The sequence below is a fragment of the Phalacrocorax aristotelis genome, chromosome Z (assembly GCF_949628215.1).
Source record: "Phalacrocorax aristotelis chromosome Z, bGulAri2.1, whole genome shotgun sequence".
In the NCBI taxonomy this organism is placed as follows: domain Eukaryota; kingdom Metazoa; phylum Chordata; class Aves; order Suliformes; family Phalacrocoracidae; genus Phalacrocorax; species Phalacrocorax aristotelis.
Genome location: NC_134311.1, coordinates 57,080,808 through 57,107,630, shown reverse-complemented (window position 1 = coordinate 57,107,630; position 26,823 = coordinate 57,080,808). Strand labels below are relative to the sequence as shown.

The 26,823-nt window shown below is 41.6% G+C and overlaps 1 protein-coding gene across 1 annotated transcript in view; it reads right to left on the bottom strand.

Moving 5' to 3' along the window:
- The window catches only part of CMYA5 (cardiomyopathy associated 5), a 49,321-nt gene that overhangs the window by 829 nt on the left and 21,669 nt on the right, over positions 1-26,823 (bottom strand). Inside the window, exons 3-12 of the mRNA XM_075078386.1 lie at positions 25,494-25,589; positions 24,602-24,835; positions 22,513-22,535; positions 20,483-20,601; positions 15,816-15,965; positions 14,633-14,779; positions 11,333-11,477; positions 2,680-2,813; positions 1,830-1,929; positions 730-906 (exon numbers count right to left, since the gene is read on the bottom strand). Coding sequence (XP_074934487.1) covers positions 730-906; positions 1,830-1,929; positions 2,680-2,813; positions 11,333-11,477; positions 14,633-14,779; positions 15,816-15,965; positions 20,483-20,601; positions 22,513-22,535; positions 24,602-24,835; positions 25,494-25,589 — 1,325 coding nt within the window. The remainder of the gene's footprint in view (positions 1-729; positions 907-1,829; positions 1,930-2,679; positions 2,814-11,332; positions 11,478-14,632; positions 14,780-15,815; positions 15,966-20,482; positions 20,602-22,512; positions 22,536-24,601; positions 24,836-25,493; positions 25,590-26,823) is intronic.

The window sequence follows — 26,823 nt, the reverse complement described above, 5'->3', positions numbered from 1 at the left end:
CTTTCACTTGGCATCTTTGGACTGTCAGGATAAAAGCAGACTTGCTGCGGTCACATTCATCTATATCTTTCTTATTACATGTCTGTGGGTATTTAAGCATGAGCTCTGCTTTGGCAAAACCCTTTGCATCTCAGATGTTTCATTTAGGTAGTTATGTCCTTGCATCTCTATGATTTCACACTAAAAAAGCACACTTGTTTAGATCAAGAGCACCTTTACACCATTAACACGATTATGCCTTACAAACCTCCAAGCAACTTGACACTGGCCCACTGAAGACTACCCAGGTGCCCAGCAGTCCTGCCACAGTGGCAGGTGGGTGCCTGTTGTTGTGGAGGACAAGGTAGGAGAAGGCATTCCCTATGGAGTCTTGATGTCTCCTGCAGATAGATATAGATTCTAAAATTACTGCATTTATGGAAATAAATACACTTGCTGGGATTTTGTGAAGCAGTTCAGAAAATGAGCCTAGAATGACAAAGCAGTGGCTAGGTGAAGGGCAGTAAATTGGTCTGTTTGAGATTAATTTTGGGTTTTTTAAGGTGTTTTATAAGATCTTTTGATTAAGAGGAGGTCTAAAGTTCCTTTGTAGTTGTCCTTTTGTTATTACTCAAATTTGCAGAAAGAAAGCAGATAGGTCCTTTCTGCTCCTGTGATTCTTGAAACTGGCCAGCTTATTTACATGAAGGACAAGTAACTTCCCAAGCAGCTAGATTGACTCAGCTTTACCTGGTTTGTGTAGGACAGCACCACATGCACCAGGAGGTATCATTCAGCCCCAGAATGCTGCTCTGTGATGGCGCTTCATAGCAAATCCCAATCCTGTAGCTTCTGCAGGCAGAGACAACAGTTTCCCAGTAATGACATCCCCGAGCAGGCAGCAGCTCACCCAGGACTGAAGGAAACCTGTTTGTAGAAGAGATGTACAGTAAAGTGAGTTTGGTCGTAGACCAAGCGTATTGTGATATTTCTTATAGTCATGTCATGCAGCTGCGTCTAAAATTACTAATGGATTGCATTCTGTTCTTCTAACTGCAGTGCTTTATTAAAGATTTGAATGTTGTCACTGAGAGTAATTTCATCTTTGCACTGAGATGGACTCATCTTGAGGACTGAAAACTATGCAACTTTACCCAAAATGATGTGAAACTGGCAAAATGTGACTTTGGAGGTGAAAAAGACCTCAAATTTAGCAGGCTTCTTCAAACTAGAAAGCATGGCTGTTTTAAGTAGACAGAGTGGCAAACAACTTGTGTGAATTCAGATGTAACAATAAAAAAAGTGCTTCAACCAGTAACAATCCCTCATTATCTTTTAAGGTGTCCTGTCAGTATGGCACAACTTATGCAAGTGGAATTGAGCTTGTAATGGAACTGATAGCAGTGCACCAAAAAAATAATGTTTGCAATGGGTAAAAAGATGGATTACTTCTACCCATGGTATTTCTAAAAGTAAGCCCACAAATATGGCCGCCTTGGGGCAGCAAAAAGTTGCTTTGAGACTGAAGAGCTCTGAAGGATTAAGCAGTGACCATGGACTGAGGCAAACCCAGCAGTTCCAGTAGGTAACACTGCCTTTGACTTTCTGGAGGTTCCTCAGTGTGACACTGAACTCTCACCAGCACCTACATCAATGCTGCTACTGGCTTTATTAAGATATTGCAGCGCTTGAAATGGGGGTCACACAACATCCAGGGGCTACATGCCTGAAATGATTCAGTTCTACAAAATTGGTTAGTGCCATGTGAAAGCTACCTACAGGCAAATAAGAGAGTGAGAGATCCATCCTGAATCCCACAGGGTGGTCATGCTCATCATGCTACTACTCACCCAGTGAATTTGGCTTTCTCAGGAAGGCATATCACCATTGCATTGGAGGAGATTTGCAAAGCGGGATGGGCTGTGTCACTCAGCAGGTGAAATCGAGTTCCTAGTACAAAGAAACACCAGTTCTGACAGGCTGGCAACGTTAACATGAGATGAATCATAAAATGTTAAGCAAGAATTAGTGCCATCTTAGCTGGACAGAGCTGTGTCTACTGGCAGGTAGGAGCTGCAGAAAATTGGGTGCAAATGCAAGTGTGCTCAACTGGGATGGCAGTCTATTATTCAGAAATGTAGCTAGGTGATAAAGAAGCCTTCAGTATTCAAGAAGGCTGAAAAATTTTCAATCGTTTTTTCAAAATAGCAAATTTTAATTTTGAGGCTGGTTTGGAAGAACCATACATGATTTAACACTATCTGGAAATCTCTAAGTTTAAATAATCCATTATATTTTAAAGCTGCACTCTATGCTTCCTCACCCCTGAAATTCAAAGACTGTAAGGTTTTAATTGCAGGTTTTTTTAAAGATCATGGCATCTTTCATAAGAATGCACTCTGCCAAACTCAAACAAACCGAGGTCCCTGTCGTATATTTAACCATTTGATATCTCTGACAGAATTGTTTTTGCTTCTGAGGTCACATCAGTTTTACATTGACATAAATCTACCAACTCCAAGTTCAACTGCAGTAGGCCCTGACTGTGCCAATTTTAATCAGATAAAATACAATCCCTTTCTCAATAACTTGCTTACTCCCTTATTGGAAAATTCAATTACGATTTCCAGAGCAAAATGCCATCTTTGGCTGCTTTGACCCTCTGCCCCATTGTTCTGACATCAGAAAATGGTAATCTACCTTTAGTTGAGATGAGAGCTGCTTCACTTTGTTCACTTGTCCCAAATGGGTTGACAGCCCTCAAGTAGAAGAAATAGTTCACATTGGGTTCCAGGGATACTTTCAGTTCAGGTCTCTTTATACCAGCAAAAGATCTGCAAATTTTGAAGATTTTCATACATGAAAATGTATGCAGATATCCAAACCAGGACAGAATAATTTATGGAAGCAGCTAAGCCACCTAACAGTATTGTTGACTACTGAAACAACAGGCATCACAGAGAAACTCCAAATCAGAAAGGCAAGCACTGTTTTCACAAACAACTGGGTTATGTAGGAGATTTGGCATCCTCCTTACTTCACCTGACAAATTTTCAGGCCTTTGTTCCTGTACCACCTTCTCACTCAGTGCAGTCATTTGGTGTAACGCTCACTTCATGCTCATTTTGCAGCATAAGTCATCATATAAAATGCAAGCAAGCAGCACAGAATAAGTTTCTCATCTGCCTCCTGTAAGAAGGCTGCATTACAAAATGAACAAGCTTCTGGGAAAAAAAAACACCTTTGTAATTAGTTCAGTTGCGTGACAGTGAATATGCTTGTTGTGTTTGTACTGATCCAAAGAATGGATACCCTTATCTGAGACTTCACAGAAACTGCGCACTTCTATTATGAACTTCTTGCTCACAAACTGCTTATGAACAAAGTCTTGGCTCTGCCTCCCTCACGGTGCTGTGCACTCTAACAGGCTGGTTTTGCAAGAGGCAGCAGCAGGGGAACTGCCTTTGCACAGTGCCGTGCTTTGACTAGGTCTCGCCTTTGTGGTGCCTCAAAAGCTCCAGCCCTCACATCCTCCACTGCTGATGTCTTGACACACTGCAGGAAAGCAAGAGTCAGCACCCACTCAATCTGCTTCACAGGCACTTTGAAGTGCTGAAAGTACTAGGAAGATGTTAATTTTATCTTCTGTATTGTCAGGAGTATGAAAGATTAGCTTAACAAATTCTCATGCACTGAATCCTGATTTTCCTCACTTTTGCCTCATATGATAATGGCAAAACCAGACAGTGTATACCCACCACATTTTATGCCTGCAGGTAAAGACTGCTTGTCTTTACAAATCAGATATTTTCCTCCAAAAAATGGAGGAATCTTCAAGGTAAGTATTTGAATTTTGACGTGTAATACAGATCTTTTGAGATAACCCCGCTGTGCTCAGTGCTGAAAGACGATAACCTCTGTAGTGTGAGGAAGGGCTAAACACTGGAGTCTTGCTCTGCTCTCCAGCAAACTCACAAACAGCAGACATTCCTTTGGAGACCATGCAAGGTGCTTTCCCTTCCACCCCTAGGTTTGAGAGTAGAGCTCAGGAGGGTCTCCGTCCTCCAGGTAATGTCTCTATGGGGAGCTAGGTTAAACAAATTACCTTTTCCAGCACTAATTACTGTGACCCCAGAAAAGGTAAGTAAGGCAGGCAAGTCAGCAGTCAGATCAGATCATTGCTATTCATTTGTAGTGACTGTTTTTCTGCATGTGTCCCACCAGAGAGCAGTATAGTCGGAAGAATAGTATGTGCTCATCCACCAGGATTTTTCACATGCCTGTTTCTGCTGCACTTATCACATAAAAGTAAAATCCCACAGCCCTACTCACACCAAATTTCTGCAAACACCACATAGAGCTCTGCATTTAGGAGGGTGCATCCTGGGGGAAGACTGGTGCATCATGTTTATTAATTTGTAACAGGTATTTTGTACTGACAGCTGTCATCGAAAGTGATTGAAAGCATTGAGAAAAAGCACTGGGTGCTCCTGTGATCTTTCTTTTTTTTCAATTTGAATGACTTTCAGAGAGTTCGGGGCTCTTAAGTGATCAGTCCAAGGCCATGCTGCCTTTGGGAAATGTGCTACATTAATGCTGGATCTGATGCAGTAAATAGAAGTGGGTTGCCCAAACACGCTAGCAATTGCATGGTTTGCTTCACCTTCGTGACTAACCAAAGCCTCGACCATGAGAGCACTTCAGCAAGGCACCAGGAGTTTGGCAGGCTGGTCAGTTCTTACTGAAAGGTTCAGGGAAAGGGTGCTATCTGATGAGTTGCCTGATGAGAACTTGAGATCTTTACATATGAAAGAGGAAAAAGGTTCATTTGAGTATAAGGGACAAGAGAAAAAGGAAAGATTAATCACATTAAAATACAAGATGGAAATTGAGCAAGAAGCAAATGTAAAAGAGGTGACAGAAAGAAAAACAAGGACGGAAGCAGTGACACAGGAAAAGTGGGGACCTAAGCTTTGAAGAAACTTGTCCATGCTTCTAGACAAGCCTTGCCCAATCTTTTCCTTAAAAGCACCATCCTGGCATTTTTGGTGTGAATCTGAAGCACAGACCACTAGAAAGAAGTTTTGAGCCAACAGTTAAAAGTGAGATGAAAGGAGGCTTTGCTAAGCTATTTATCAGAAGCTGTTTGTGGCAACATATAAATCAACATGACTTAAGCACAGTGATGCCCTCTATATGGCTCTTCTGTCTTCTGGCAATCACCATGTAAGTCAGTATCCTTCCAAAGAAATTAGGAGATCTCCTTTTTCACTATGTGCTTTTTAACTGATGACTAGTTAATAAAACACAAAATTGTTTCTAAATCCAAGTAAACAGGTACATTCTGGTGTAATGAGTAGACCCAGGGTATTCATATTCTGGAATCTGGGTCCCAGAGCCTGGGTATTCAGAAAAGAGTTTGCATCCAGTCAATTGCAGAATAGGGTCCACCATCAAAGTTAAGACCTGGGTCTCTTTCAAAACTGAAATTCTTCAGATCAGAATTTGGTTGCATGCTTAAATCTGAGAGCAACTCTTTTCAGTTTCAATAGTGAGACAGAAAAGTCTGGACTTTAAGCAGATCTGGCCAGTAAAACAGTGATCAGATTTTCAAGTAGCATTCTCTGCTTGGTAATCTATTTTAGCCACCTTTAGGCTGCCTAAGAATAAAAGCCCATCAATTTTAGCAACAATTAATGCTTAAAAAACAGTCCCTTTGCTGCCAACTAATGAGACAGAATATGTTAACAAGAAGGAATTTCATTTGCAACACTGTGAGCTGGCTCCAAGCTCACAAGAGGCTGCATGCGAAGAAGAAATACATCTTGCTATTGCCTTTCTTCCAGTTTCAAGGGCAGGGTGAAGGGACAAAGTAAATACTGAGGGGTCCCCAGAAATCACTGTAGTTTGTCTTGCTTCAGGCTGACCCTGCAATCAGTGATAAAAAAACAAGGATGAGGAGAAGGTATGATTACTGCTTAGCTTACAGCATACAGGTTACGCATTGGAGAAGGGAAGGGAAAATGCATCCTAACTGTTGGAGGAAAGTCTGTTTCATTTCCAAGTTCTTGTAACAACCATTGCAGCTAGATCTTCCTCAAGCTTGCCTAAAGTATTGAACCAGGTCATGAAAGAAAGAGAAATCAACCTAAAATTTTTTTTCTGTCAGCTATTTTCTACTTTAAATATACCTGCACACTTTATAGATGATTGGAAATGTAATAATGTTATTACCAAAGCATAAGGCATCCTAGCATTTAGCCAAAATATTATATTTTCACTGTCCCCACAATGTCTTGGTATCATGATACAAAATTCAGTGCAGAGAAATTCAAGAAATATTTGAAGTTAAAACATGTTAAGTATCTCCTCTTAATCCCTCTCTTTATAAAAGGAGTCTTTGAGTCTCAAAATCCAGTCTCCAAATTTCAGGTACATGTTCTACAAAGCAGAACAGAAAGTAGTTACAACTTTCTTCACCTTTAAATTGCCAAGGAATATTACAGTAGCAGCTGTCTGTTAAAGTTGTGATTTTCCCTGCTTTAGGGAAATCTGATGCTGTGTTTTGATGCATGTTTCTCGCATCAGCACCCTCATTTATTTCAAGGAAACAATGCCTAGAGGATATTTTTTAATATTGCATGAACCCAGCAAGTTACATGCTTCACAGTGATTCAGAACACTCTCTGTGCTATAATTGTCATCTCCACCCCCATGATCCCGCTGAAACAGCACCTCCAGACCTATGCTGGTACCACGTATGTGGAGTTAAAGGTGAAAGCTTGCAAGTTTCTCAAGATATGTGTAGAAGCACACAGAAGAGTTGTACCATGGGTGGAAAAAAAGCTCTTGAAGCTAAAAATAAAGAACAAACAGCTCTGAGTTTGCTCCCAGCTGTGCTGCATGCTTGATTTCCTCTCCTCTGTCCCAGCTCTGGCTGTCTTGGCCTTAGATCAGCAAAGCAACACCTGCAATGGTCTTTGCTGCTATCTCAGACGCAAGTCCAGCACAGCCAGAGAGGAGGAAGATTGCCTATTTTCTACACCTTGTTTCCTGAGCTGGCAGGACAGCCATGTGGGTGATGCTCAGGAGAGAGGCTTGCTCCCCTTTTTCCGTGTTAGACCTGTTCTATGGGTAGATGGAAAATCTTGGTCACTAGCAGTTCTGGTCTTGCACTGGTAGAGCAGGTGACACTCAGTCACTTCCACTTTTACAAACTCACTGCGTACTGTACTAATTTCTGACTCCCTGAGACTTACAGATTTGTCATTATGTGATACATGGTTTCCAACCAAACAACCCACACACCTAATCCCTGGACTACATTTCTCACAGTTTTCCATCTTCCACCCACAGCTCCATTGACTTCTCAACACAAAGAGGGTGAATGGCAAGAAGAATAGCAGAGCTCTGGAAACCAGAAGAAACATTTCAAAGCCTCATAAAGATCCTGGAAAGAGAGTCAACCCAGGAAGGAACTTTACAACCACAGCAGCAGGTCAGGGATTCATTGTTGCAGAAGATTTAAGATGGCTTTCTATGAAAACATGTCCTTCAAGTGGCAAGCTGTCAAGGAGAGAGAACCCAAAGGCAAAAACAGAGATTTTTAAAAAAATGTTATTTAGAAGGAAACTTTTAATGAGGATTTATTTCCAAAGGCTCTTCAAATTTTCTACCTGGGGAGCTCCAGAACTGCCCCAAGGACCTCCTTGGAGATATTAAAAAGCTGCTTAGGCAACTGGCTCTAGGTGACCCTGCTGGAGCATTGTGCTTGGACCAGATGACTTCCAGAGGACCCTTCCAACTTCAACCATCCTATGATTCTGTGACGTGCCAAAAGCTACAGGGGGCCAGCTTAGACATGTCTCTGGCTGTCTGATGGGAGCATTTCTCCCTGCCTGCTCTCTTGGTGGTGTCCCTTGCCTTGAATGAGCTCCCAGAGTGACATGTGCAAAAGCAACCTTACGGGATGGGACCATACGGCTTTCTCAGGACTTCCCTTGGATGTCCTTCCCTGACCTCTGCTTTCCCGCTGTGCCCCTAGCAGCAGTTTTATGAACTTTCCAGGGCTTCTGAGAACTGTGTTTGAACTCTCACCCAGGGACTGGGAAATAAGTCAACTATGGGGGACGCTGCAAGCATGAGAGGCACAGGCTGTCTGTCAAAGGGCTCCATGTTTGGCTAGTTTCCCAGATGAGTGTTGCTCAGGAAACATGCAAAGGACAAACTCCAAGCTTTCAAGGAAAGCAACCAGAAGAAACTAAAGCATTTCCAGGCCCAAATGCTCCTAGGTGTTCATAAAGGCAGTTTTACTTCACCTGATATAAATACCTAACATAGGAACACTAAGTTCCCTGAGGTACTTCCAGAAGGCAGCTTCTCACTATACCAACTACAGAAGGAATTGATTTCTAGTCCTTACTAGCACCCTGAGGGCCTTGGATGGGAGCAATACAGTCAGTATGCTTCATCTGTCAGTGGGCTCTTTTTTCCCTGGCTTTATGCAAAAAATTAAATTGAAATCTTAAAAAAGAAAAGAAATAATCTCCCCATCACTAAAACCTCATTGCCATTATAGAAGCTTTCGAGGGTAATCTCAAGGGGCTGCTTTTGGAAAATGAAAGAGTGGTATTGCTTTGAGGGACAATAAGTGGTAAAAGATGCTCTTTGATACTATAAAAAGAGGTCAGAGCCCTTCTACAAATACAGACATTTAAACTACAGCAATTCTGAAAAAATCAATGGTTTTCTCCTGTGAAAATTTTTCACACTTATCACAGTAAAAGGCCAGCTTCTGCCCACAGGGAGGCCAAAAAGTCAAATGGGACCCAGTACAATTATAAACACGTTAGCTTTTGCACAAGGTTACTTGAGAAAGGGAATGGGTCACTTCTGGAAGATTTTTGCCACAGTTATCACCACATGAGCAAACTGCTTGGTGTTATTGACACCTCTCTTACAGCTTACAGAAACTGGCACACTTTCTAGTTCGATTTTGAGAAAAAGAGGCAATCTAGTTAACAGCAAAGAAACTTGAGGGTGAACACACAGCACAGGTTTTGGGAGCAGCTACATTACCCCTGACCGACTTTGGCAGGTTGACAGGGCCCATGAAATATGTATGAAACAAAGCACATCATGTCTGCCTTCTGAGAGGCAAGGGAGCTGGGCAAGACCTCTCCTTGATTGCATTATACAGGACACTGGTACTGCATCCTCTTCCCTCTCTGCTGCATCTCTATGAAGTCCATGTGAACTAGCCCCCTGGTGAAGACCCTAATCAGGCTCCGCAGGAGGTGAAGACAGACAAAGTCCGCTGGGCTGAGGCTGTTCCATAGGATTCCGTATGGCTTGTCATCCCCCACTCCCAAAGCATCTCAGACCTCTGCAACTGTATTTTTCTGGAATATTGTTGTCATTGTTTAAAAAACAAAACAAAACAAAACAAAACCCCAAGCCCCAAGGACATACAGAGCACCATATAATTTTCTCTGCATTTCAACACAGTGCATGGTTTCATAGCTCAGTGTGCCTACGTTGCTCCCTGCCCTCTCCTCTACGCAGCATGGACCTAGTGTAGCCTTTTGACACTGTCTCCCACAGCATCCTCACAGGCAAGCTAAGGAAGTGTGGGTTGAATGAGAGGATGGTGAGTTGGATTGGTAACTGCCTCAACAACAGAACTCAGAGGGTCGTGATCAATGGAGCAGAGTCTGGTTGGAGGCCCGTAACTAGCGGTGTTCCCCAGGGGTCTGTGCTGGGTCCAGTCCTGTTCAACATGTTCATCAAGGACCTGGACGATGGGATAGAGTGGACCCTCAGCAAGTTTGCTGATGATACCAAGCTGGGAGGAGTGGATGATACACCAGAAGGCTGTGCTGCCATCCAACGAGACCTGGACAGGCTGGAGAGCTGGGCTGAGGGGAACCTGATGAAATTCAACAAAAGCAAGTGCAAGGTCCTGCACCTGGGGAGGAAGAAGCCCATGCACCAGTACAGGCTGGGGATTGAACTACTGGAAAGCAGCTCTGCTGACAAGGACCTGACCGTGCTGGTGGGCAACAAGTTGACCATGAGCCAACAATGTGCCCTTGTGGCCAAGAAGGCCAAGGGTATCCTGGGATGCATTCAAAGGAGTGTGGCCAGCAGATCAAGGGAGGTTATCCTCCCCCTCTACTCTGCCCTGGTGAGACCACATTTGGAGTCCTGTGTCCAGTTTTGGGCCCCCCAGTTTCAGAAGGATGTGGAACTGCTTGAGCAAGTTCAGTGGAGAGCTACCAAGATGATCAGGGGGCTGGAGCATCTCCTGTATGAGGAAAAGTTGAGAGACCTGGGTTTGTTTAGCCTGGAGAAGAGAAAACTGAGGGGGGATCTTATCAATGCCTATAAATATCTAAAGGGTGGGTGTCAGGATGATGGGACTAGGGTCTTCTCATTAGTGCCCAATGACAGGACAAGGGGGAATGGGCACAAGCTGGAACACAGGAAGTTCCACCTCAATATGAGAAAAAAATTCTTCGCTGTGAGGGTGCCAGAGCAGTGGCACAGGCTGCCCAGGGCAGTTGTGGAGTCTTCTTCCCTGGAGACACTCAAAACTCACCTGGACACGGTCCTGTGCCCCCTGCTCTAGGTGTGCCTGCTCAAGCAGGGGGGTTGGACAAGATGAGCCCCAGAGGTCCCTTCCAACCCCTACCATTCTGTGATTCTGTGAAACTAGAGAGGGTCTGGCAAAAGCAGACACTACCCTGAGTTTGAAGGCTGCTCCTTGGGTTACTTGTTGACCCCTGTGGCATGTCTGCAGAGTTGGGCAGCGCTGGACTCATATGTGCTTTGGGAGGAATCTGCCCACATACCCAGACACTGCAGATGGGTCACCCACATTACTGGGACACCTGTATTGCCCTCGCTATGCCCCAAGCTGGCTCCTACCTTGTTCACAACAAAGCAGAGAGCAAACCGGGCCCAGCTTCTCTATCCTGCTTCTTCCTGTGGAGCTCAGATGCCCTTCCCTGCCCTGCCTGGGTCCATGGCAGCTGTGGGGCAGCTATTACTTCTCTGGGCAGCACAGCCCTTCAACTTCTGATTGGTTGCAGACACCGCAACATCTCCAGGGTTTTGGCCCCAAATGAAAGGGACTGTCCAGGTAAGCAGAATAAAAAGGAAGTATTTTTATGTCTCAGCCTAATCTCATAGATTAGTGTCTGTCCTGTAAATTTCTCAGCATGCAAAACCAGATCTGTTCCTTGTATGGTTGAAGGCAGAATAATGTCTTGCGTAAGGACACACATTCTGGGGGACATTCATTAGCAGCTGCCTAAGCTGACCAAGTGGCACGTGCGACCGCAGCACTGACCTGAGACCTTCTCCTTCTGGTGAGTGCTGTCGGCAGTACTCCAAGGTGAAGGACTCCGCCAATGCTGAGCTGATGCACCAGCGGACGGTGGCCGTGTCCCAACACACCGTGCAGTCCTCGGCCTTGATGGTGGGGACAGCAGGCGCTGGGGACACAGAGACACATTAGCAGTACCACAAAGAGGGTGCCAGCAGATGACACAGGATGTTCGTGAGGGAAAAGGAGAGTCACCTCCCCAAGAACTCATGGGTTAGTTTTGCCTGTCCAGCAATGATCTTTTGCTTGTTTGTGTTTCAGTGGCAGAGGACTACATTATGGGGAAACAAACTCATGCTTGGAAAGTCACTGTGAATATTTGTGCATTTCTGCACTTTCTTAGAATGTTTGTGCAGTTTCTTTATGCCTTTCCTCAAGCATATTTTCCTCATTTCTGCCAATCTTCAAGGAGCAGAGCACTATGGCAGTACTGCCTACAGCTCTCCCTGCATCACCTCAAACCTGTCCTCAGCAGTCACTTTATGAACTGCATCAGAAGCAAATGTGCTGCTGCAGAATTGACAGGAAGATGCTGACTTTCTGCTTAATTATGTCCTGTTTATTTTTGCAATGCTAAAATGTGGTCCTGTAATTTCTCTTTTTTAGTGCTTCAGTTTAAGAACTACAGGCCCAACTGCAAGACAGAAAACTGAATGTAAAATAGTGCACTGAATGCAAGTAATCAAAAGCTATTGTGTTAAATTGCACATCCAACATCATAAGCGGAAAATGGATTAGTTGTATACACTTGCTCTTGCCCTTTCCAGGGAATAGCAACATAAATGAACCTTACAACTTGTAGCTGAGACTCATAGAAACAGCCTTAATATCAATCCTTAAAAGAAAGGTTATTAATTTTAAAAAGGTCATAGAAAGTTATTTTGCTTTGAAAGGCATTGGGTTCCAAATCTAGGTATTCAGCAGAAGAAAGAATCTGTGGGATAGATTCTTACCTGGTAATACATCTGCATAGCTCTCTTAGCAACAATCCCTTAATTCTCTTCTGATATATTTGATTATTGTTTGTTTTTAAATGCATTTCTTTCTAAAGAATGAAAATTTAATAGCTAAATACCCTAATACCTGCATTCAGCAACTTACATACCTATAGTTACGTGCAAATAGTATGTCACAAGACATCAAGAATTTTGGTTTTTTTAATTTGAAATTATCTGTTTAAAGAGTAGATGGAGTCAGCATACCAGAAAAAGTTGTTACAGTGCTTCTGAAATATTTTTTTTACAAATTAACTGCAGTTAGAATATATATCTGATTTCCTGGTAATATTCCAGCACTCATATACATGAATTTATAACAGGCAAAAAGCTGAAAAGAGTAAGTTCTTGCTCTGTCCCTCAGATACCAGGTGGGAATCACATCGATTTTGAACAACAGAAGAAGGTGCATTCACTTCTGTGTCTTTAGGATTGCAGAGGACCTTCATCGGGAGATCATTTTGAGATGGACAGGGAGGGGGCAGATAGATAGTTGCTGTCTTCAGCAACATTCCCTCACCGAAAATATTGCTTGGAAACAGCATGCTCCCCAGGGGAGGGGAGGACAGGCTGTAAATTTGGGAGGTGGAGGAACAGGATTCTGGAGCTTCTGGGCAGGATGCTGCAGCATCACCCACCTGCATTCCCTGCAGCTCCCCAGGCCCACTGCCACCTCCATTGGTGCAATCCCAACAGGGAGACCTTGGGGGGTCCCAACACCTGCAGACACACAGGTTTGATACACTACTAATGTGTGTGTTCCCTTAACTGCATATACCAGCAAATTATTTTCTTGTATATGGCACCTTTTAATCTGAATGATTAAAAATAAATTCTCTAACTTCTTGCTTCTGAGTTCATTGGGCTACTTGAAGAATCAAAGTATTCTGGCTTTATATCAAAGTAGCTGGGCTTACTCTGAAGAACTGGTTTCCATTACTGGTGTTCATCTTTCCACCTCTGATGTTAAGGGAATGCAGCATTTTTCCGTCAGTCAGTGCTCAGTGGTATCCCCATGTCCAAAGGGAGTTCACCTCAGCTTGAGGGAATGTGTTTAATTAGTCCTTATTTGATCTACTTCATCTGTTTTCTTAAAGAAACAGACGAAAGGAAGGCAAAGACTCAAGGAAACTAATCTCTTCAGAAGGCTTCGGTTTTGGGAAAGAGAATGGTTAGCCTGATGCCAAAAGGCAAAGACAGCTCTTAAAAATAACAGCTTCAGAGAGGTGAGAACCCCTTTTTAAATTATGAATTATTAGTTAGTAATAATTCATTATTATTTGACCATTTTGAAAGAATTCTGCACCATGCTTACAATTATATTGTTGAGGCCATAAATTTTTAATTTCTTCTTTGAATTCTCTGGAAAATCATCTCTGCTAAAAATAGCAAAGTGAATATCAGGGAGAATTATCAAGAAATTTGAAGTCCAGTGGATTAAGAAAAAGTGTTTTCAACAGTACACTCAGTGTTGTACAGAGTTACTTCATTACGAAATTGTTAAATACCCTTGTCTGTATTTTGTGACTGCAAGAACAGAATGATCATTTTTATCCTGTAGCACTAAAAAAATTGTCTGGCAAGAGGGCCTCAGACACAAGATTTTTCACCTTTCTCATAATTCTAGAAGCAATAGTTTTGTCAAATTATTAAAGAAATTAAAGCTCAGAAAAATTAATCAGTCAAATGAAGCTTATAAACAATACTCATCTAATTACTCATCTTAATTTACAACACTTAAACAGCAGCAAACTCTCTCAGCCACACCTGAGATTTGTGTCTCACTGAGCTAGACACAGCATATAACAGCAGTAAAGCAGGCCTTCCCCTGAAAAGTTAATTATTTAAATGAATGTAAGTAGATGTATTTGGGAGCATGGCCGAAAAGCAAAAACCACAGCCATCACCTCATTCTCCACAGGAGAAGGAGCAGCAGCAGGGAGCTGCTGGGTGGCTTTCCCAGAACTGCCCTGGAGCATTGTGGTGTGCACAGAAGATAAATTCATCATATGCTGCCCCAGTGCCCCAGTCACAAGGCCTGGAAATGTCTTCAAATCTCAATGCCTTCAAGCTTCCTCTCAGGAGCAATTATGATGCTATCTCTCAGCAAAAAGGGAAACAACTGCGAGTTCCTGCTATCTGGCATATGGGCTAAATAAAGCAGCTGCTTTTGTTTCAGTAGCACTATGGACTAGAATTGGCCTAAGGACCTGAAGCTTATAGTAACCAAATGCGAAAATAATAATTAAATGCCAAAATATGTACATACCCGTTTTAAAAATGGCTTTTTCACTGGGTAAGCTACAGCCTGTACCATTCACAGCCATGACCCACACACTGTAGCAGTGATCTGGGTCCAGGTCCTCCAAGATGCAGTGGGTCTCCTTCACAGTCACTCGGTACTCTTCCACCAAAGCTAGGAGGAACACACATACACAGGGGATGTCACACTCATGTGTTGCACTGGTAGAGCCCATGACTGTGCTTCTTGACTAACATGTAAAATCCAGTCAATTAAAAAATCAAGAAAGTGTTACAAGCCAAGATCTGCAGATTTTACCCTGGCTCAGTTTTGACAGAAAGTTTCTGACGTGCTCTTGAGTGCACTCAAACCCCATTGATCTCAAGGGGACATTATGGCCCTCAGCCTACTGAGTACTAGGCTGCAAATTTGGGACATACAATCAGCAGTTGTCAACCCTGGTGTCAATGCTCTGCAACATAACAGTTTCCCATAATGGACTTTATAGCCCTGAGCTATAAATTAGCTATTATAAGAAGTCCTTCATTAGCATCATTCAGCATACACACACATCTCCCCACATACACATGCACACACAGATTTGTGCAGAGCCCAGTTGGTAAAAGTGACTTTATGATGAGTCTGAGCTTCTTAATTAATGAGCATTTCAATCCTCTTTTCTCAATTTCATATTTAACATTTGGAATATTTTAATGTCATTTTGAAGAAACATCATTGTCTACATGTGGAAATAATGTGGAAATCTTGATTACCTTTTTCTGTAATTTTTAAAATTATGACACATTTCCAAAGTACATGCAGGGCCCCAAAACCCTAATGAAGCCCACCCTTTTGGGAACTCTATTGCAGTACCCACGGGGCAGCATGGACACATCCTCCCTGAAGGTCAGGCTACTTCACAGAAGGGCACCTCAGTCCAGATGTTGCTGTTTCTCTGCAAAAAACTGCCCTGTACTTTATCGACCATGATATTTATCTTGCATTTTGGGTGACAAAGGGGAGGAAAAGGACTGGCTTCTACCTTATGCTCTCTTCCACCATTACACATCCTTAGTCCTACACATGATGTCTTCACAGTGCCTTTTTTTTCTGCATCCTGGGCCCTCCCCTGCAGTTTGGCCTCTGCTCTGGTGACCCCAGACCAGAGAAGAAAGTACTCCTGCTGTTGTGAAGGCAAGACCTTACGCACCGCCTGTGTCTTTGCTGGCTTGTGGCTCCTCCATACAGTAGACCTGGAAGCAGTTGATGACATCGCCATCACTCACAGCCCAGTAAACAGCAATGGAGGTGCTGGTGGCCGAATTTGGTTCCTGAGGTACAACAGTTGGTGTCTGTGGGACTGAGAGGAAAGTCTCCCATTGTTATTCTCATTCCTGTATTTTCAGACAAATTACCTACACATTCATGAGGCAACCTGGTTGCTTATTTTCACTCAGGTTGCTTATTTCCACAGAACAAGTACAGCAAGTACATGAAATATGGATAATACTGGTGCAGTTTTAGAGCAATAGGTCCTCCTAAAATAGGAACAGAAATGTTAATTGCTTGGCATCAGAATCTGGCCATTTCCCTCACAATCCAGACAAAATAAGATCTAGTCCTAGTACTGGGACCAGCTGAACACAGCACAAAGCATGTGTCCACGCTGTTCCCAGCTCTTGGGGTCCTTTCTTATGGAGCAGAACCATCACACAATGAGTCATGGCATGGCTGCTTGTTTCCGACCTCCACAAGGGAGGCTCCCAGGGCTGTGGCAATCCTGGACATGCACAGCTGTCCTACAACTCCAGCAATCCCTCTCCTTTCCCCTGCAGACCCTTCAGACACAGGGAGAGGTCTCCAGCTCTGCACTCCACCTTGAGGCACACATGATGATGAAATCCCAAAAGACTCTTGATAACTTCAGGCCACCTCATCAGAAAGGCCAGAAGACCCTGGAGCCTAACACAGGCTCCTTTGGGTGACCACCTTCTCTATTACCTGACCATGCCTTGCAACATAAGCTCCAGGGGAAAGGACAACCTATGAAGGGGATGCTCATGAAAGTGGAGACTGAAAGCACTTTTTTGTAGCAAACAGCATGGGATGGCTCACTGACGGGGAGAGGGAGCTTACAGAAGAAGAAAGTTTCCTCCAGAGACAGACATATGTAGCTGATCCCAGAAAGGTGGGCAGGGGAAAGGACGTGCCACACCAGGAAAGGATTCATGCAGTGTGTCAAATCCACTGAGATTTACAGCAGCAGGGATGTGCTTTAGTTAAAGGAAGGTTCATAGCTCCCGCACTAACAGCCTGGGGAGCAGGAGGCTCCCTGCAGCCTTGTGTCCACCCCTGCCCAGAGGTGTACTCCTACTGCAGGTTCACTACCAGGTGCTCCTGCCTGGAATGGTCATTTTCCCCATAGACCCAGTGGACAGAGTATCCTTCGTGTGTAGGTGAACTCTAGCTCTGCCAAAGCACCTGAACCTCACAGGACAACAAGGAGCATCCTTCACAAAGAGTGCTTCAAAGACCTCCAAGGTTCCCCAAATTTCATATAAACTTTGTCTCCTGATTGGCACAGATCCATCCCTGATAAGATATTGTTCCCTTCTATGATTATGGGTTAAAAGAGAGGGAAGGGAAAGAAAGAAGCCAAAATCCCCAAAAGATGTTCATTGTTAAAGTGATTGCAGGGAACAAAAATATATGGTTCTATTTCTTCACCCAGTAGATTTCCATATTGCATGAATTCTCTTAGAATCTCAGCAGAAAGCTTTTGCCTTTTTTCTGTTATCTTCATAGTAATGATGATGATCCCCTGTGGCATGAACAAGGCAAATGCAGATGCTGGCTGTTTCCTTATGGTTTTCACAGAGAGCTACCAGTACAGTAGGATTACATCTGCTTCCCATTGAAAAAAATTATCCTTCTCATTGCTAAAAACAATCTGAATTTTGTCTTTTGACTTCATCTAGAGCTGGTCAATTTAAAAACTGATCATATTTAGGAAAAGACTTCCTTTCAGTAGACCCAGTGGGGAAACCAGCTTTTTTTTTTCCCCATGAAGTTGCCTAGAAACCGCTATTTATGATCACAGAAACCCCACAAATGCAAGATTTATTATTATGCCAAGTTGGAACAGAAGCTAGCTTAATGAACGAAACTTCTGAAAAAAAAAAAAGGATAGATCAAAATTCAGTTTGTTAACATTGAGAAGTATTTGGTTTCTAAATTCCTGTTGCATAATATGAAACAAACTTTTGAAAGAAGTATTTTTAAAGCAAGAAGTTGAACTATTCTCTTGAGAAACAGAACGTTTATGTTATCAATGTGCAAGTCCTTTTAAAATGGATTTTAATCAAAGAAATTAGTTATTTGTACCACATTTGACTAAATAATATTTTTCAACAGAAAAGAGTGACATTTTCTCATCAGTTCAGTTTTCATTGAAGAGCTGTGATGTAAAGAAGAACGTCTTTCAAGCTTAGTATGCACAGCTCCCAGGAGGAGAAATAATAATCCCCAATATTTTATGGATATTTAGCCCTTTCCAATGTAATGAGAAACAACATTTCCTTGACTTTGTGGACTTGAAGAAGAAAGGCATTTTCATTCCTCTGTGACTTTAGTGGAAGATTATTACATTCAGAAAAGGTCCTTGACTTCTGGTATAAAAGGGCAGGACTCACGGCAGGCTTTGGAAATAATACTTTTTCAATTTTTAAATTTCATCCACTCTTCTTGTAGCACAGCCTGGGTTCTAGTATGCTCAATGTCATACTGCAAGGCTTTTTTATGCTTATGCATTTGTTAACGAGGTGGCTTACATGAAAAGAGGAAGGATTTGATGGAAAATGTCTTTTCATTAGCGGATATGGACAATTTAGAAATGGAGGGTGTTCTGAAGGAAAGATGTTTCTGAAGTGGTGAAAATAAAGTTCTATGAAATTGTTCAGCAAAAGACTATACTTTCTGACAGAAAAATATGTATATTGGAGAAACATGGAAAATTCACATTTATTTCACAAAATTACTTCAGTCAAAAAAAAATTCTCAGTGTCTGACATTTGCCTCCAGTATGTGATAAATGATGTGCTCAAGGCATTCAGTTCAAAACAAAATTTCGTGTAGGCATTTATCTCTATTTTCATTCAGGAAGGGTGTAATCTTGAAAAAAAATATATTTTGTCTACTGTTTACCAAAGTAAAAATCACAATAGCAATTGAAATACTTGGTAGTGGAAGTAACGAATGAAAACCTGGTATTTTATAAAGAGAAAGAAAAGAAAGTATAGAGGATGAGAACTTTGAAGGTCGCTTGCTAGTGGACAGCCATTCACTTCCAGCTTGTCAAAGCAAACTGGTCTGGAGCCACTTGGTGTTCGGCAAACACAGTAACTAATGCAGTTCAAACTGAGAAGTGGATCTCAGCAGTTTGGGGAAAAACATGTTGGAGTGACTTGTGTGAAAAGTAAATACAGCATGACAGGGTCTGTCCTCCTGGATACCTTGCCCATAGGTAGCAGCCCAGGAGGAAAGAACAGTTGCACTCATGAGACTGCAAGAGGGAGTTTAGGAACTAAACCAAGACACATAGCACATTTGCACCACTAAGTTGACTCTGGCTGAGAGTGGGTTATAAAAAAGATGCTTTTATCTGACTTCCTAAAGAAATGAGGCTGAGATAATGCTGCATGCACAAATGCCTGTCCAACCTCACCTGAGAAGCTCTGAATGCCACAGGCAAATTCATACAACTCTGAAAAGGAAGTTAAGGTCTCAGATATATTAATTTCGTCTAGGTCTGATAAAAGTAGTGGGGTAGAGGAGAGAGGCGATCTCCCCACTGTGACACTACTGAGTGTATTCCACTCTTATTAGACACCAGAGAGTCTGTGCAGGATAGCACTTCTCAACTGTCCCATTAGGCACTTGAAAATCCAGCCAGGAAACAAAGCATCTTAGGGAAATCTATGCTCTAGTTCCAGTGCTCAGGGACTGAACACGTGAGAGAGAGGCATCACTTGAAAGCCAGAGAGTGACTACGATGGCAGCGCTGCATGTGATGGTGACTAGGATGTCATAAAGCATGACAATGAGGTGCAAGCTCCCAGACCAAACCTTCTCTTGAGAAAGAAGCACTGGAGTGAGACCCCATCATGAGGAACATGAATCCACAGACTGGTGTTGACAAACTCTTCGCTGACAGCTGTCCAGTTCTGGCTAATTTCTATAGGTACATGTACAGGCAGAGCTGAAAGCCCACACAGGCAGTCTATTTACAGGATATGAAATATCAAATAGAGGTGAATAAAATCCCTTATCGGGTGCAATTTTCACCACTGCCTTCTGAAGCAGAGGCTGTTTCCAGCTATAGTTAACCACTTTCCCTTCACATCCCATGGGGGTTTCAGGTGCCTTTGTTCACTTGGCACAAGCCCAGGGACTTCAGCCACAGCCAGCTCCCCACTCTCCTCCCCACACCAGCAATGATAGACCGGCCCTCCATGGAGGAAGAGAGCTCAGGAGACCCTTTGATTGCCTCTTCTGTCCCTGCCTGCAAGAGTACGGCAACTTCTTTAGCCCTGGGAAATTTACAGATAGAGACCTTCTACTAGTCTGAGGTACAGATATCTTAAATGATGCAAGAATCCCCCACTTTAGCACTTTTCCCTCTGTTGCTCATCTTAGTGTCCTACTATAATATAAGCCAAACACTTGTGCACAATTAGACTTCATTTTACATTTAACTCTGCTAATTACATGGTTTACAAATCTTTACTTCTCAAATAGATTCTGGTTTTAGCTTCATAAAACTTCCAAAGCATTGCCAAAACATTAGTTTTTGTAAAGACAATATTCAGCAATGCTTACCAGCCACCCTTAAGGAGTGCACGTTGCTTTGTCCTGGACTGTCTGCGTAGTGCTCAAACAGTGAAAAAGCACTGGGAACCTTTTCTAAAGAGAGAGTAGTATCCATGGCAGAAAGTAACCTATTTGGAAGAAAACACATAGATGTAAAAATTCCTTGTGGTGTCACATAGTTTCCAAAGGCCAGAAGAAAAGACCATGCAACATATGCTTCTCTAAATATTCCCAAGAAACTTGAGGACAACATGCAAGGAGAAGCTGTTTCTCTGATTTTGAATATTTAAAGTATCTTGTGATTCAGATCAGGAGTGCAGAGAGAGTACAGTTGACCCGTGAGAATTTGAATTTCATAGCAAGGCTCCCATGAGCAAGGACTTCAGACTTACTAATGCAGTGCCTTTAAAGGTTACAAACTTTAGAGCTAAACTACAGCAGCTGACTCTAGAGACATAATGTAAAGCAGCTGCTTGTGACACGCAAAAAAAAAAACATGAGAAGGAAGATGGATTCCACTTAATTACCCTGTATTTGCTGAGTTTATTATAGGAAAAAAAACCCAACATATTTTTAACTCTGAGGCAGAAGCAGCTTCAAGGAAATTAGATTTTTTTTTCAGAGCAACTGAATTTTACCTTTCACCCCTCCTTTTTTTCAGTCACCAAAGTGGTTAATTATGCATAATCTTAACAAAGCACAACAAATATAAAGTATACTTTCTTTAGAAAGACATGCATTGTTATATAGACTTATTCCTAAACTTTTTTAGCAAGTCAGGTATTATCAAAGTAACAACAAAACCCATGCACAAAATAGAATAAGCTTTAAGTTTAAGGAAATAAACTTTAAGTTTAAGGAAACTTAACTTTAGGGAAAATCTTTTTGTTACGTTATACCTGCTCAATTCTTATGCAATCAACTACATGCAGATATATGCCTGGACTGTCAGCTTTGACTTAGAACAGGAGACTCCAAATGTATAGTACTAAGTCTGCAGACTAATGGGAGCCATGAATGGGGTGTCTTGTGCATTCTCTTCAGACCACTCTCCTGGGAATTTGACCACGAACTGGAACCTCATGTCATTGTTATACCCTGGTCCACCAACATGTGTCAGCACATGTGTCACTGTGATGGCTGAGGCAGCACTGACAAGGGTATGTTTGATATGCACCACGTAATGTCCAGGCCCTTTGGGCAAAGCCAGTGATGGTGTGCATGCAAAGGAGGTTTGGAGGCTTGCATAGGAGAAGCCTGCAGCCAGCCTGTCTGAATATTTGTAGTTCACCCTGGAAAATTTATTGGGGGAATATGGGCTTGTAATTGAACACTTCTCTCATAAAGGATGAGTCTGACCAAAATAACTCCCTTGAGGAAATCACACGTGGCAGAGAAGTGTTTGCAATTGCATGTATTTACTGATATGTGCAGGCGGGCCAGGATGCAGCTGAGATGAGGCAACAGCTCTCTGAAACAGCCTGAATCAGGGGGTGCCAATGAAGAGGTAGGGGAAAACATCATCCCATAGTCTCCTGATAAGCTTTTGAAAGCTCTTTAATCTCATGTTTTTTTCTGTAATTGTGTTCAGAAATATAGCCCAACAACTCCGGCCATGTGAGTAACGCTGCATTATAACCTTCCAGAGACCAGGTAATACAGACCAGACTAGTGAAAAAAGAATAAACAGTGAGGGACGAGATGGAAGCATGGTCAAAATGTTTTTTTGGTATATGTGTGTATAATAATAACTACAAGGAACATCTGTTTAAAAATGTCTGGGTAGAGATATAAAATTAAGCTGACATTTTAAAATGCCACTTGTTTAATTGATGTATTACAGAACACGTGCAAAACACTTCAAAATCAGTCAATTACAGCAACAAGTATAAAACCTCTTAATTTCATTATTTGCAACGTTTATAAAACTAGCCATGAATATTAGCAGTGTGTTTTCAGAGACTGCAAATACTAAATGAAGCATCCAGCATGCTAGGCCTAGTACTCACTACAGTGCACTTAACCCATACTTCATATACCTTTTATTCAATTCTTTAGATGACTAAAGGAGGAAAAAAAGAAATGTATTAACAGTTTTCAAAGCCCTGAAAATGTTGAAAAGCCACTCATCTAACCACCCTGCTACTCTCTACAGACATAATATACACATGGCTTTATTGACTTGGTATTGTCTGTGATGCTGCTCATTCACACCAGCAGAGAATCTGGTTTCTTAAGTATATTCCACTTCTTTGTAGCTACAAAGAAGATGGAGACTCCCTTTTTACAAGGAGTCACAAGGAGAGGACAAGGGGGAATGGACACAAGTTGTTCTTGGGGAGATTCTGATTGGACATGAGAGGAAAATTCTTCACAGTGAGGACAGTCACCATTGGAATAATCTCCCCAGGGAAGTGGTTGACTTGGCCACATTGGATACCTTCAAGAGTCATCTGGACAGGGTGCTGGGCCATCTTGTCTAGCCTGTGCTCTTCCTAGAAAGGTTGGACTAGGTGATCCCTGAGGTCCCTTCCAACCTGTGTTTCTGTGATTCTGTGATTCAAAGCTCCAGCTCAGCAGGCTATTATAGTCTAAAGCTGGTTTTAAACTCCTGATGGGTCAGTATTCAATATCCAGGTTTAAAGACACACAGTCAAATACTTTCTTAAACCAAGGCTTTTACAGAAAGAAATCACTTGCACATTAAGAACACTTAAATCCAAATTCTAGCTGAAATCTCCTTCATAACTTCTGGTTACTAGACCTGCATGAGATCTGTACTCATGGAGTGAGAGTTTCTCCCGTGCTCCATGAATCTTCAGCAAACATTTCCTGACTCATGGACAGAAAAACTCTGTCCCCTATCACTAACAGAAAGGGACAGGGAATATATAATAATCTTCATACCCCACAAAAGAATTTCAGATTACAAAGTTATTTTTTTGCCAAAGCACTCATCCAGCACCTCACAAAGTTCAGGAAAATAAGATGTATTTCTCATCCATTCCAAAACAGCCAATCTCCCATGGCATTTATTTGGTTACAGGATACTAAGACATTGTGTACCTTGGAGCAGGGGAGAAAGCCAAATATTGCTCCACCATTTCTGTAATTACTGGCATATGGGCTGGGGGTTTGCATTTGGAACGCTATTTTATTTTGCATGAATGATCAGTCTTTAGGCAGTAATTTGAACTTTTAATGTCTTGCATACCAGGATAGTTTTTTTGCAACTTCCAGACTACACACTAATTTCATAATGGTAGAAGATCATTGTCCCAGAAATCCCATCCCCTTCAAGATTGCTGATACAATTCTATAAAGGAGAAAGTGTCACAGCCCATGTAAGGACAAGTCTTGCAGCACAAATCCTGGAGGACCCAGGCCATTAATGATTAACCTGCAAAGCCCCCTGACACCAGCTTATGACTGATGACTGTACAAACTAGGTAAGTCAAGTCATGCAGATTCACCAGGGATGTTTTTTACATTCAAAAAGGACCATTACAGACATGCATCTCACATGCACATTCCTAAACCTAGCCCATTGCCGTGGTTTAACCCCAGCTGGCAACTAAGCACCACATGGCCGCTTACTCTTTTTCAGCAGTAAATACTTATCACAGCCTCAATAATTTGAGTACATAACTACTGTCTGTGTCTGCTCATTAAAAAACAAAACAAAACAAACAAACCCAACCAAAACAACAAGCCCCACAACTCAACGGCTCTGCTTCCGGTTTAGGTAATTTTAAAGTATACATTTTTTTTCACCTTTATTTTTCATAAAGTACCTTTTACCACAACATTTCTTACTCCTCAGTGGACAATTAATTCTAGATAAATTAGCAAAGTGCCTCTTAGCCTTCTTGTCACAAAACAAGACAGAACCATTTTAATGGCATAAGACACATTTTCATCCTATGCATCATCTTTACAATTCTGTTTGAGCATTCACATGACAAAAGCAAATGATCTAGCAGTTTCAGAGTGGAATAGCTGAGCTTGAAGGATTTATCTGTCTTAAAAAAAATGAAGGTAAATAATTCCTTCTCAGCCTAGGTACTGTATAAGTTCTTTCCTAACTAGTATTATAAAACCTACAGTATGATAGCCATTTTTACTTACATTTAGGAAAACAAATCCATCAAGTTCTTCCATTTCTTTTACTGTTGTTTCCAAAGTTTCCTTTGCTGAATCAACAGTTTGCTGGAAGTTAACCATCTGCTCATACAAATATTCCATTTTCATCTTCTTCACTTCTTCAAAGTTCTCTGATTTCTCATCATATTGCATTATCACTTTCTTAAGCAACTCTTCATTCTGCTTTTCCAATAACTCTGCATTTTTCTTACAGTTTTCCTGCAAAGTAAAAACAGATGTAAATTGATCTGCAGAATAAAATTACATTTAATGAATACACAGAAACTCTCAATTACTCATACATGAGCCATCCACCAGACTCCTTCTGGCATTCTGAGAATAAGAGAACTTTATTTCTGTAAGCAAGTTCATCTAGGAGAAATAACACTAAAGAAATACATTAAAAACAATGGCAGATTTTTTTTTTACTGTTAGCGTTTAAAATTAAACTTTTATATCTAAACATTGAGACAGGTAATCTGACTACAAAAAAGCTAAAAATCCATACTTTCAACTGAAATTAATAGAGTACTCAAGGCTTAAGAACTTGGACATTAAGAAGGTAAGACATTGGGCAACTCATTTAGATGTTTCACACAGGATTCTACACAAAGACAAAAACAGTGTGAGTTTTTTATAAGCATAAACAAAATTAAGGGAACTTTTCCCCCAGTGCTTAACAGACATATATTCCACTTTGCAATAATGTGCAAAAAACCTCAATCCTTTTATTCCGTTAAAGTTAACACCTTCCAGTGGGAGAGGTCAGTTTGAGGACTGGAGAAACAGTCTGTTTTAGTGGAAGCAATGACATTACCAAACAAGGAAGCATATCTTAGAAATAATTTTGTAAAGGGAAAGAAAACACTGGACTTACCTCAACAGAGTTAAATAACAATTCAATATCACTCACAAACTCTTCAATCTTCATTGACTTTTCTTCCAGTGATTTTAGCAATTCACCTAAGTGATCCTGAAATTTAAAATGTTTCACTAACATAAGCACATTATTTTATAAAATTTTTACACACAACTTAGTTTAGGTGAATATTTTTTGGTTTGCGATGAGTCCCCATTGGAACAATTGCTAAATCAAGTTCAAGTATCTCACTGAATACAAAGACAAGCACAGAAATAGCAACTGGAACAGTCACAAAACTGTTTCCAAACAAAAAAAAAGTGAGTGCAGTTCAACAAGGTGCTGAGTGTCTATACACGTTGTGGAACACTATGAATTCCAGTGCAACTTTGATAGAGACTGAGGGTACTCAGAGCTTCATGACGGTCCTCAAGAGATTGCAGGAACAAGCCCATAAGAAGGCAGATAATGCAGGTAATTATGAGGCTAATAGATTATGCAGTGTCATGATTTTTTATTAGAATTTTAAAGATATTTCCTATAAACCAAAATTCCTCAAAATCACTGGTTGAATTAGATGTGGAAACAAAAGCAGTCCAAGGGACAACCGGCATCAAAGACTCAGAACTTTTCCTTAGTCCTTCTTGACCTTTCATGAAAGCAAGGTGGCTGTCTGCTCAGGTGCAATTTATAATGTATAAAAGTACTTAGTCTTAATTAGCTGGCATAAATCTGAAAGGAAGGTTAACTTCCTTTGATAACAGCTTCCTATTACAGCAAACTTATACAGCTAGATCTGTTGAAAACTAGCATATGACTTTCCATTAATTAGAAATGTCACATTTTACTGTACAATTGAAGGCTCATTTTATAAATATTTAGGGCCGATCAGCAAGATTCAGAGGAAAACTTCTGTTTGTCAAGATAACCTGCAAAATCTGACAGATGCCATCCATAGTTCATTTCATTTACTGTGAAGCTATGTTCCTACACTTGAAATTCAGGAGGTAAACATTTTGCTATCTTAATGTTTTCTCAGTAATTTTGCAGAAGTAACAAGAAACATACAAATGCTGTCTCAGAGTAACCTGAGCCCTGAGTGCTAGAAATCATGTGAAGCCAAGCCTGTGTTGTGGTCAGATTTAATATTGGCTCCTTGTCTGTGCTCCACAGCCAGGGAATGATATCATGTGACATTTATCTGCAGCTTGACTTACTGCAATGCAGGTACATTTAAGGGATGGCTGGGGTCTGTGGCTTTATTACTGGCTTACTGCTGGTTAATTATCACTTCTAAGTCAAGCATGAATGGCCACATATAAAAAGCAATTCTGCTTTCATACATCTG